We start from the raw sequence: 12985 nt of genomic DNA, 5'->3' as shown, positions 1-12985 counted from the left end.
TTTCTAAGGACGTGTATTTTTGCAAAAAGCAGTCTAATTTTAGTAATTGGATCTATTTCATTGTCTTTGGAATTATTCAGGGGTTTTCTGCTAAGATGTCCTAAATGATCTGTTAGCAGAATGTAAAGGTTTTCCAAAGGGATAAACCGTAGTCAGGTTGTAACTTTCAGGCCTTTGCTTTTTTGTGGAGAAATGCAAGTCTTGGGGTCAAGTCTATCACTTAGACTGTTCCATTTTGATTGATCTTAATGGTTGGAACCAGTCAGAACAGTTTTGGGGGAGATACAAATGAGGTGGGCTGCCCTTTGACAGACTGAGGTGAGAGATTGACATGGTGGGTCAGAGCAGGTCTGCATTCTGCTTGGTCCCATAGACTGTGACTTTTTTTAACTATTGTTTAAATCTTTGCAATGTCTATTCTCAATAAATGGTTATTGTGTTTAAGAAACTACTCTTCCATTTATAGAGCAGTTTAGCAACCTATAATTTCACTTTCTCTTTTCCTAATGTTAACCATCAGAGATTCTGAGTAGCAAGACTGCTGTTAAGTTTCAGGAAAAATATCATATGTAGATTGATCAAGATAGTTCTATCTGTTTTGCTTTTTAAGCAATTTTTGAGGCATAAAAGGTGATTTCCACTTAGATTGCAGTTAGTCATGTCTTGAATATGCCTGTGTAGATTATACAGGCTGAGTACTTATACATCAAAATGAGAGGGGGGTAAATACTGCATAATTCAACTCAGAAAATCTGTCTTAAAAGTCATTACTGCTCTTAATCATTCCTACTGTCTGCAATTTTCCACTTTTACACTCCATAATTTAAATGATGGGCATGCTTAGAACCAGGACAAAAGGCTTATGAAGTCTTTCCTGTGTTGTTGCTTATATGTTTAGAAGATATGTAACAAGTGCATAGATTTAACACTAAACACTCGAAGTGGATTCTTGTGTTTCTTAGTGAATGGCTTTGTACACTACATCAGTCATGTCTATTGTTTCATGTGTAACTAGATGTAATATAAGTGATGGGCATGCTTATAATAATAATCAGAAAAGTGTCTTCAAGATGATTTATCATTGTCTTTAATTTTGGAACTGCTTTATTTGTCACCTAAACTCAGTATTACATACGCTCAAAGAATGGAAGGACAAATCAATGGAAGAAAAATCTGTTGAGGAGTGTTCACGACATGAATGAAATTTCTCACTCAAGAAGACCTTAAGCTGCAAACTGCTGAAAGCAGATTTAGGCCTGAGCAGTGGCCTTAACCTGCCTCATGAGACCAAGTCTTATTAGAAAGGCAATGGGTGGATGTTTCTGCCATTGTATCCAGAGAGAGAGAGAATTCCTGCTTTGAGTAAATCACGAGTCAGCCTTTCCTGTTTTTCAAACAAAGCTTGTCCTCTCTTCTGTTTCCTACTGAAGCACTGGGAGGAAGGTAGTGCCTTCTTCTAATGTTTATTTCTCTAGCTAAAAGGGATTAAATAGACATAACTTTTCTTTGTTCTGTTCCCTCTGCTTCTGTTGCAATGAACAGTATCTGTACTTTTATATGAATTTGGAACTACTTGAAGCTCCCTGTGGAATGGAGGGTGGAGGAGTTAATGTAATATTTTAAACATTTCCTGTTGCTGACTACTATTAGGAGCTCTTGTAAAAGCCACTGTGAATTTTCATGTGGTGTGGTCAGTTCCTTCAAACTTAGGTTTCAAAACAGTTGCTAGTGTTTATGAATTACTGTAGTCTCTATGCTGTAGTAAATATGTAAGGCTGAAGTAAATATCTAGGTGACAAGACGGGTGTCTGTAGAAAATGTTGTTTACTTCTCTCATAAAGAATATTGGTATGCAAGTACTGCCTTTGTATATCACCTTTTCAAAGAACTATCTCTGTCATTTAATGGTTTTCTGAATATATTTGTGCGTCTTTGAAATTTCAAGCAGTTAAAGGATGAAGAAAGTAGGAGTTGGTTAATATTAAAATAAAATCATTAAAATTGAATTCTGATTAATAACTTAAATAATAAATTGTAATGTTAAAGTATTAAAACAGTTATGTAAACTCACTGGCGGACTGTTAGCAGTTTTGTCAACTGTAGTGTCAACTCTCACGGTTTGTCCTTATGTGGATTAATAGCATACTGCTATTGCTGTCTGTTTAACTCTAATGGTAGATTTTTAATGGCAAGGTATATATTTATCCACATGATGGAATTCTTATTTTTGGGAATTTTTTTAAACACTATTCTGGTCATTTAAAAAATCCCAAACACAAATCAAAAAAGACCTTCCAGAGCCAAGCATTCAAGACTTGTAAGCAATTGCCAGCCTAATTCTCTTGCTTGTGTGCATACATTATTATTCAGTATTCAAGAGCATCATCATGTACTGTCTCTTCTACCAGATGCTAGCATAATCGATTTTGCATGGTGAATGTGGTAGAAGAGAGTAGTTTGTGGCTTTGCACTGAAAGGAAGACAGTGGTGCGGTTAAGAAGTTGTCAATAACCCAAAAGATTTCTGACAGATCCTTATATGGTCATCACCAAGACTTTTGTAATACGCATGAATGATGAAAGCGAGTTTAGAATATGGAACATTGACAATGCCATTTACTGACTTGAATGCTTGACTGTCTTTGTTGTTAATGGAATAGAAGCTTCTGTACATGATTAGAAATTTTAGCCTTTGAGAAATTAATTTTTACTTTAAAACTGAAGGTGATAGTCAGATGTTACTTTTGCTATAGCTTGAATTTAATTACGTGTCAATATTTTGACTGGTTTCAAACCTACTAGAGATGTTAATATTAGTCAACTATGTCAGTAGAATTGCACTTCTTTACACTACATTTAAATTTTCCCACTGGTTATTAGTTGATCTTCTGTGTACAGTAATTTTAAATCAGTTTTGTAAATGTTATGCTGTTACATTATAACAGTTTTGAATTATCTTTCTCTCTTTTCTTAAAGTAAAATGGCTGTTTTGAGAGCTAGATCCCATAATGTACATAGCTACAATAAAGCAAAGAGGAAAATATTACATTAAAATTAATTTAGGATGCAGTTCCTGTGGATAAATATTGCATACTCCTTCAACGTATGGTCAGAGTTCTTGATGTGTTGTCACAGAAACAACTGAAATGTGAGGAGGTAGATTATTTTGGGGGAGTTTTTTGGTTTGTTTTAAGCCTTGAGTTGATGCTAATTGTTCCTTTCTATCTTCTTTTTAAGCCTCTCTTGCTAAGAGCCTCCCAGGGCTTTACAGGCAGTGTTTGTGGTTCTCCTGGGCTACCTTCTAGGCCTCTTTCCCTTATTAGATTTGTTACATAGTTGTGCTGGTTTATCTGGGGTTTTTTTGACTTGTCACTTTTGCACAGCTTTGTGCTGTTGTGAAAACTACAGCACTAGAAACAATCTAGGCCTCAGCTCATTGCTGTCTTACTCAACAATTGTAGCTCCAGCATCCTCTTCCAATGTCCTGGAGCCTCTTAAGATCTGAGAGGAGGCTGGGAGGGAAGCAAATGAGAGAAAGCAGAAATATTAAGAACCACTGTGAAATTCCTTCACATGTACACAGTCTCTGGCCCAGCACTCCAGCTGTGCCCCCTCCCAGCTCAGAGAAAGTTAACTCCATCCTGGCTGAAATCGGAGTCTGGAGCTCAGGCTATGCTCACTCCCAGCTCAAAAAAATTAACTCTCTCCCAGCCAAAACCAGGATACAGGAACCAAAATTTTTTTTCAAAATTTATATTTATTTTTAGTGTTTTGTTTTAATTGCAACTGTAAGCTTTTGATCTCTGTTCTCTGCAGCAAGCCAAGATTTTTGTTTGTTACTTTAAATGAAGTGAGATTTGTGAATTGGATTTAGCTTTCATTGGTACAGAGACACTTATTGGTGGTAGCACTAATATTAGTAACACTGGTCTGTTTAATTAGCGATGACCTTTACTTTTATGTATTTCTCTGTGAATGGTGTGAAACCATGAGGAGGTGTAGAACTATTGATCTTGCACTCAGGATGTGAAATTTTGGACAGCTCATTTACTGTCTAAACAATCTTGAACTGTAGCCACCACCAACTTGTCTTAATTAGTGGTATGTATTTATAGAAGCAAGCTGTTCTAATTTAAGAGGATGCTGAATATTCTCTTAAGAAGATAAAGCAATACAGATTTTGGCAGTATCAAAATCTAAGAATAAGCTTTGAAGTACTGGAGCAATCTTATTTTTTAACAAAATTCTTAATTGAGACCCCTCTGCTTTAACTTCTCCAGTTGGCTTCACTAGCTAAAGCATTCTTTGCTCTCTCGTGCATATTTATTACTGTACAACAGTTGCCTTTGTTTTCAACAGTTACAAAATATTTACGGGTTTTTTAGAGTTAAGCTACTTCATTTCAACTTCTGTTTCTATAGAGGAAAGACATTGCCACTGAGATTTGTTAGCTGGTAGTTAATGTCTCTCTGGAACAGTACTGAGAAGAATTTACCCATTGTTTCTGAAAGCACTGCTGAAGGCAGAAGATATTTCTGTTCCTTTCCAGTTCTCAGAAGAGTAAAACTTTGTTAGGAGAACTGGGGAGAAATAGTTACGTACAGTTGATTGTGAACATCTGACAAATTACGGCAAAATGGCTTAATAATTCATTATGTGGTATGACTTCAGCCAGTGAAGAGTGGGTGATGCTTTGTTCCATTTGCTTTGAGGATGAGTCTTGTATTGCAGTTACTTACCCTCTGTAAAGCAGAATAAAAATGAAAACAAACAAAAAATAGTCTGACCCCTTAATATTTCTCTTGTAAAAATGGTAAGGCACTCTTTGAAGGCAAAGCAAAACCTGTGCCCCAAATCTTAGATTTTTAGGTTGTTTGGCTACCTGCTATAGAATGTCAATGTTTAGTGTTTTAGACTGTGTATATATATGATTTTTGTTCACTTTTTGTTATGTCTCTGACAACAGCATCTTATGGATGATAATAATTAATAGAGATTTAATTACTGTAATATAACACATATACAAGTAAAAACAAAAATTTGAAGGATAGGTGCTGTTTCATCCACTGAAACTGCTTGATTCTGCTTTTCTGCCAGGTATGTAGTACTAAAATTTTACATATTTAAGAAGCTATTTGATTTTTAGAAGGGACCAGCTTTAAGTTTAATTTGTCTTGCTACACACAGAGTACCATGCCCTGTTTCAAACTCCTGTTTTTGTATGGAGTGGATCAGAAGAGCTGTGTCTGTAGCAGCCACGGAGGGCTGTTTCTGTCCTCAGAAACAAAGACACTGGCGACACCCTTAGGCTGTTCATCTGTTACTGCTAGCAGTGGAGCTGCATTAGCAGTACGCTAGGTAGTTAGTTGCCTGGCAGCTGCCCAGGTCACCAGCCACCTGAGCACTGACGTAGCTGGGCCAGTACCAAGTCATTATCAAGCTAGCTGCTGCAACTGTAGTGCAGCATGCAAGCTGCAGTGATGAGCAGGTAGCTATAACCATAGAGACATGTATTCAGGTGGTATGTATAGAAGACATGTATAGGAGACTTGCATCAAGACCGTTTCCTGCTACAGCAGGCAGCTGTGTTGTATAGCTTTATCTCATACAGTTGTATTTTACAAGAAGGCACCCTCTCTGGTCATTTTAGAAAGCTAGAATTTTTCTGCCCTCATGGTTGGAATCTGTTCTGGTATTTGGCTCATTTGTTTCATTGCTAGTTTATATCCATTTGTCTGTGTGCCAGTGCTGTAGTTTAGTCTCAGTTGTCATCTCAGTACTCTAGGCTAGGTGTATCTCAGAGTTGAGAAGAATAGTTGTGAATGTTCCTGATTTTTTTAATTTCTGAAAAAAAATGAATGAGAAGGCTTTTGGGGTAGTTTTCCATTTTCTGTAAGGAGGGGAATTCCCTCTTTAAAATACCAACTGTGTTTTGGATCACTCACTCTCCAGTGTCATTCACCAGAATTCACCCATTAGGACTTATGTCACAGAATCACAGAATCATTCAGGTTGGAAAAGACCCTTGGGAACATCGAGTCCAACCATCAGCCCCACTCTACAAAGTTCTCCCCTACACCATATCCCCCAATATCTCATCCAAACGACCGTTAAACACATCCAGGGATGGTGCCTCCACCACCTCCCTGGGCAGCCTATTCCGCTGTCTGACCAATCTTTCTGTAAAAAATTTTTTCCTAATGTCCAGTCTGAACCTCCCCCGTTGCAGTTTAATATATCAAGGTTCAGGATTTTGTATCCTCCTGCTAGTTCCTTTGGGGTTTTGCGTGGCTTTTTTTTGTTTGTTGTTTTTTGACTGCTTGCATTAGAAAGGTCATAACTCATTTATTATAAAGCTTTAAAAAAGGGTGCATCAAATAACAGCAGAAGGTCCTTCATGTTTTTGTGAAAAAGACAGAATTTGTTGTCACAGAGCTCTTCTCTTCTGTGGCTGCTCTGTTCTTTTTCTTTTTTTCTTCCTTACCAGAAATCTTAATGCTTTTTAAAAATAATGAGGAAATGGAAATAATATTTTCATATTTTTGGGAAAATAACATACTATTCAATTGGACCTCTCTTTTTTCCTAGAATTTCTAATAGGTTTCAATTTGAGATGGGTTAAGGATTTGATGTGATTAAACATAACAGTTTTGCTCATGGTACCATGATTATGCAATGTTTACAGACATATTTGTGCTTTGAGAGCTTACAAGTAATCTCAGATATGGATTGATAAGCAATACTCTTGAGACTTGGATAAGAAATGGAGAAAGAGAGCAGGGATTCTAACAGTGTTAAGTATGTACTAAATTCACATTAAGATCTAGGAGACTAGAACTTGCTTGAGTCACTACACCTTTTTAATTCCAACTTTTTGTTGTCTAAATTTTACACTGCTGAGACTGATCAGTGAGTATCATCAGTGAAATATATCAAAGCTGCTTTTCTACCCAGTGCTTAATAGAGGAGGAAAAGAGGGTCTGTTGTGTCTTGGAAGATGTTATGTCAGGCTTTCAGCATCTGGATTCTGTTCTAGAACAGTCCAGGAAGCATAGGGACAGCCAGTAAAATTAATGAATGCAAAATGAAGCATGAGAAGGGACTCATGCTCTTTTGATTTCTAAGGTCCAGAAGTAATTAAAAATAAATAATTAAGAACTGTAAACATCCTAGAAAACCGTGTGTGTGTTTCATGAATTTATATGTGGGGCTTGCTGACTAGTGCAATTTGGCTCAAAGGAAGCTGTTTGGTTACATTGGTACGGTTTGTAACATTGCTAGCATTTAAGTTATATTTTAAAAGCATATTGACAGTTAAGCTTGGTTAACAATCTGAGGAGCTGGTATCCACTGTGAAACTTGCATTTCATGATTCAATAGATGATTTTTTTTACATAATTGTCTGTGCCTATATAACCTACAGGAGCAACATTTAAAGGCTCCCTTACGATGTTAGATTATATCGTAGCTGTTTTGGATCAAAAGAATGTTACACAGCTGTTACCCGCAAACATAGAAAGTATCAATTGTTCATCTGGTGCTCAGCGATTTTTTTTTTTTCCTTTCTTCTCTTACTGCATCAAGTTAGTGATGTCTATTAAACCTATTCTTGAAATTATAATTTACCTTAAAATCAAGTGAATAAGAAAAATCCAGTGTGTCACTTCTCACTGAGCATCATTGTACCCTTAATTCCCCTTTAGTTTTGTTATAACTGGATAAATATTACTTAGAACAGATTTCAGAAAATGAAAGACTGAACTCAGACAAAAGCTATTCCCAGTCTGTATAGTTCACCTTATCCTTTCAGAAAAATTATTTGGAAAAAAAATCCATATGAGATAGTTTATGCAGATATAAATCTCCAGAGTTAGCCCAGTACCTTAAAATTTGTGAACTAAGAGAAACTAACTGACAGTATTAATATGGGCTAGGCAGCCATGATTCTGTGATTAGAGATGTCATGTCCTTATGGGAACATCCACTTGAGTAATGATTTTGGTTTGTGCTTAAAAAGCAGGGGAGGAGTGAGAGGAAAAGGCATAAAGGGAAAGACTGGAAATCTGAAAAATCTGAGAATGATTTGGCAGAGCACATCCTGTCAAAATATTCTTCTAAACAAATGACTCAATACCTGATAGTGTTAACCTTGTAACAGATTATTTGGCAGGTCATTTGGTGTGGGAAAAGAACACTTTGAAGCTTCAGGCACTTTGGGGAATTTTTGGCTTTCCAGAAGAGAAAGACAGGTATTTGGCAAGTCTTTAAATGCTCTTTGCATGAAGCAGAACAGGCTATATTGCCTGTGGAGCAGAACAGCGAAAATGGCAGCAGTGTGTTTGAACACCACCACATTTGTCTTCTCTGAATATAGGATGCTGTTTTAAAACATTAAAGCTTTATTACTAACTTTAACATTTTTCTAGTAATTGCACTAATTAATATCTTGTCAATATTTTTTGCCATCTATGCAAGAATTTTCAAATGGTAGCCCTTGCTGTCAACTCCCTCCCCCTTAGTATAGGAATAATTTTTTGTCTATTCTAATCCCGATTATTTTCTTTCATTAAAGTAGAAGAATTAAAACCCTTTCATTTTCTAAGTGGCTGTTAGCTCAAGATTTATGTTTAGACTGGATGCTTCATAATAATAGATAAGGAGAGCAGTGTTCTTTAAACTGAAAATTTTCTTTAGACTGAAAATTTCCTTAGGCTGAAAAACTTTATTTTGAGATAAAACTATCTTTGCTTCTGGTTCTCAGCAATTGACTTAAAGAATGGCTCTGGAGCAGTGTATCAAGGACCTGCAAGAAGCTCTGCTGATACCACCTTCACTGTCTCAGATGAGGATTTCATGGATGTGGTGCAACAAAAGACTAACCCTCAAAAGGTAAAACCTGTGCGTCACAGACATACTCACTTGCATGGGGGTATATTGTTTGCCCTAAATCTGTTTTGCATTCTGAAATCTGCAACACTGGGAGTTTTGACAGTGCAAACCAGAGTCAGATGAGGTATAAGCACATCATTACTTTATACTGAATTAGTCAGAAGACATGATGAGGAATTTATGCCATCTTTATCGTCTTGAAACAAAGATACATCAAATGACATAAAGCCTGGCAGTGCAAAGGTAGTTAGTTGTTTGTTTCCTGACACTTCAGTCTATGATTTGCAAGGTTAAGGTTTGTCAGTTTGATCATTCAGGCTGTTTTGATTGGTCATGTTGCAGGAAGTTGGTATGTGTTTCAGTATTCTGATTTGCTGCTACGACAGCAGCAAAAAGAAAACTGGGACAATGCATGCACGTAGATCTATTGAAACTGGTAAAAATTCACCCAAACTAGGTAGATTTTTAAGAGAAAGAAAGATTTAAGAATGTGGGTCTGCGTTTTTAGCTTCTTGGAGTAATCAACTGCTTAAAACTACTAATTTTACTTTGTGTAAAAGTAAATTAAACTGTCACAAAATTAATATGTCAGCTTACAGATTAAAGCTTGAGCAAATGAAAACTTTAATTAAGCTCATCATATATCAAACAGTTCCTTTTCTTTGATCCCAAGAAGAAGTTGTTGGAGTCTTTGATTGTAAAATTGGAGACTAATGATGATGGCAAATGTTTGTTGTAAGTCCTACATACCACATGAGTAAAATCCTTTGTGACCCTCTGTATATAGCAGGCGTAAAGCCTAAACAAACAAGATGTTGACATGTAATCTTCAGAATGCTAAAGAACAGTGATTGCAATTCAAGAACATTATTCTTAAGCATTAGTATTTCCTTTGAGTTTCTGTGAAGTTGTTCATCTGAAGAAGCTCAAAGCATCTATTCAAATTCTTTTCTGCTGGCTCTCTCTATTCCTTATTTGAATGTATTTCAAGTTAATGGAACTATGCAAAAGCACATTGTTTCAGAACTTTCAAAGAGCTTTCAAATTGCAAAGCCACAGTGAAGCAAAACTAGTTTTAAAAAAATACTGAACTAGATTGAAACAGACTATACAGCTCTTTGAAGTAGGGACAGTAAAAATATAATGTACCAGCATTTCAGTGAAAATATAGGTTGATCTATGATTCTGCAAATGCAATGAAATCTTGTTTAGTTCCTGGTTTTTGTAATATGCTATGTATAAAGCCAGTGCATTCCCTTGGAATATGTGTGTACGTATATTGTGCAAGTTCCTGTTTGGATTTGTTATGAATTTCAGTAAGTAGCTGACCTTTTCACCAGGCCTTTAATTTTAATTAAATAGCCTTTTCATTCCATTTTCTTATTTCATATAAGGATATATGGATATCTATAGCATAGGGAGGGGAGGACTGGGAGCTTTACTTTTGTGCCCTCGTTAAGTCTTGCCATTGACTTCTGTGAAGAAGTTTGCCTTATACCAGGAAAAGTCTTTTCTGCAATACGTAGGAAAGAAACAGAAGCCACTGAAATCACTTTGTACTTATTTTTCACCTGAGTGATAGTCTTGGCCTGGCCTGCGCTCTAGATAGAAGACTGTGATTCTGGAGACTATTAAAATTGAACTTGGACAGTTTTCTGTTAATAGCAAAACCAATGGGTGTTGCACACTGAAGGCTTTCTCCTGAGCACTAAACAACCACATCTTTGATGGCTTGTTTGATTCTAGCAACTCTTTGGATTGTGGGTGAAGAGTTGAATACTTTTTTTTTCCTTCTTATCTGCTTTTTTTAGGCATTCTTTTCTGGTAAACTCAAAGTGAAGGGGAACATCATGCTGAGCCAGAAATTGGAAATGATCCTGAAAGATTATGCCAAACTCTGAAGTGCTTGATCATCTACCACAGCAGTGAAGAACTTCAGAAGACAGAAACTTCAGTTATTTCAGAACCAGTGATTGAAATGTTTTCAGGCTACTTAACATCAATGTACTGATTCATTATACTACTAATATACAAGCTGTTTTAATTGCTATAGACAGAAAATCATGAAATGAACATAACTGTTAATATTGTCCCTTCATTGTTTCTTAGCTATGCTAGAGAATCATACTTTTCTCATTGCAGACCTTGATCTAAATACAATGTATGTAGTTCTTACAAAGATGCATATATTTCTATATTAATTCTCAAGAAAATTAAACCAGTATAACTCTTTGGTATCTCCTTCTTTGTGTCTATCCGTCTTCATTTATATTGTCTTAGACCATCTAATTTCTATGAATCCAGCTGGTCTGTTACTAAAATTAATGTTATTTTTTGTCTTAAGTTCTCATGATCCCATTAGAACAACTGAAAGATGGAATTCAATTCCAGTTATTTACATCTTGTCATTATGGGTTTTTTTCTGTACAGGAGAAAATTCTTGATCTTAGGTCTGCCCATCTTACTTAGATAGTCATTTTTATACAAGTTACTCTTAAAATTACATGCAAAGTGAGTAAGCATTAATTCTTTAGGGGAAATTTTTTCATCTGAGAGGTATTACACTACACCAAAGGCTGTCAGTGTAGCCAAATTGTTCTTCATGTGGATGTGTTCTCATGAGGGCCAGCATCATGGCAACAGGGAAGGATGTAAGAGTGGAGCCCTTGTTTTGTACCTATGGCCAGAACTGAGATAGCAGCTGTGGCCTTATGTTTTCCTGAAGAAAGTATGCTCTTAATAACTGATTGTCACATGAACACTTAGAAATTTGATTTCACCAATGTGACCAACATTTTGTGTGCTCAATATCTTTTTTTTTCCCTCATTCAGGCTTGTTCTATGTTGATACCTTTTGAAGAATGTAGGCCATCTAAGGCTTGGTCAGAATGACAAAATAATTTTACTTTGTTTTAGAGGATGGAATTTTACTTTTTTTGTGTCCCAAAACTGGGAGTCACATCACTGTCCTGACTGTGAGTAGACTGTAGCCATGAAAGAGCCTTTTGGGGCTGCAGTTGAGTTTGACAGTTCGAGAATAAATTCTACATGTTATAATACTGAATCATAATCTCCACAAATTTATTTCTTCACATCTGTACTATCAGCCATGCTTTGATTCAGGCAGAGAAATACGAATCTGAAGGATGTCAACAAGTATCTCACATACATTTTATCATGAATAGGTGGGAAACAGAATGAGTGGGATGTTCATTCCTCAAAGAGGCCATCCAATGATTGAAAAAATATCCTTTGACCACTTAACATTTACATTTTTCACAGCAGTCATTTCCATATATAAGTAGGACCTAACCATTGCCTGTATTGCCCAGCTTCTATATACCAAGCAACTCTGTGACAAATAAAGGTGTCTTCTATTACTTTCTCTTAAGAAATTGTATGAGAAAGATTGATTTGTATGTTTATGCATGCACATGCTACAAAAAAAAATTGGTTTTCTACATACATCTTTCCTGTCTATAAATCTATATAATACCATAAAAATATGTGTATTAAGAAGAAGGATCTGTGAGGAACTAACTTTGAGTCTATGAAAGCAGTTATCAATACATCCATTTAAGAATATAGTATTTACTGTAGCTCACATAGTCTTGAAAATTTATAATGGGTGATATTTTTTCTCATCCTCATAGATTGTCTGAAACCTTAAAGCACTGCTCTACAAGGAGGGAACAGACTGTTAATAAGCTTTTTTTCCTCCCCCTTTGGAAGTGGCAAGCAAAAATATTCTGAAACCTGTTGTGATTTAACAGGTTGGAGTTCAGTCTACTAAAGAACATCAGTTTACTAAATGGGTTGGGTGAGGATGAAAGAATAACCCAAGAACTTTATCAGTTGCAGGTAGTCCTGTGATGATTTCTATCCTGCATATTTTCAGTTGGACACAAAAGCCACATGTTTCAGTTGCATCCCCAATACTGACCTTAATTAAAAACACAGAAGATACACCCCAAAGTTACACTGGTGTTTGACATACACATCCTGGACTTTAGCCTGACTTCAGCTTTTTCCTGTACCATGACTTGGTCATAGATGTTAATCTTGGGTGGAACAGAAAGTCCTCCTTGCTTTACTGC

General features: G+C 36.2%; 1 protein-coding gene across 2 annotated transcripts in view; it reads left to right on the top strand.

The window, feature by feature from the left end:
- Window positions 1-11129, top strand: part of HSD17B4 (hydroxysteroid 17-beta dehydrogenase 4) — a 72247-nt gene extending 61118 nt beyond the window's left edge. For both annotated transcript variants that reach the window (XM_074813789.1, XM_074813790.1), the window contains exons 23-24: window positions 8761-8888; window positions 10700-11129. In XM_074813789.1, the coding sequence (XP_074669890.1) occupies window positions 8761-8888; window positions 10700-10789 (218 nt within the window). In that variant the 3' untranslated portion in view covers window positions 10790-11129. The remainder of the gene's footprint in view (window positions 1-8760; window positions 8889-10699) is intronic.
- The last annotated feature ends 1856 nt before the right edge of the window (window positions 11130-12985 follow it).

This window comes from Strix aluco, chromosome Z (assembly GCF_031877795.1).
Source record: "Strix aluco isolate bStrAlu1 chromosome Z, bStrAlu1.hap1, whole genome shotgun sequence".
Lineage (NCBI taxonomy): Eukaryota > Metazoa > Chordata > Aves > Strigiformes > Strigidae > Strix > Strix aluco.
This window is presented reverse-complemented; position numbering and strand designations above follow the sequence as displayed.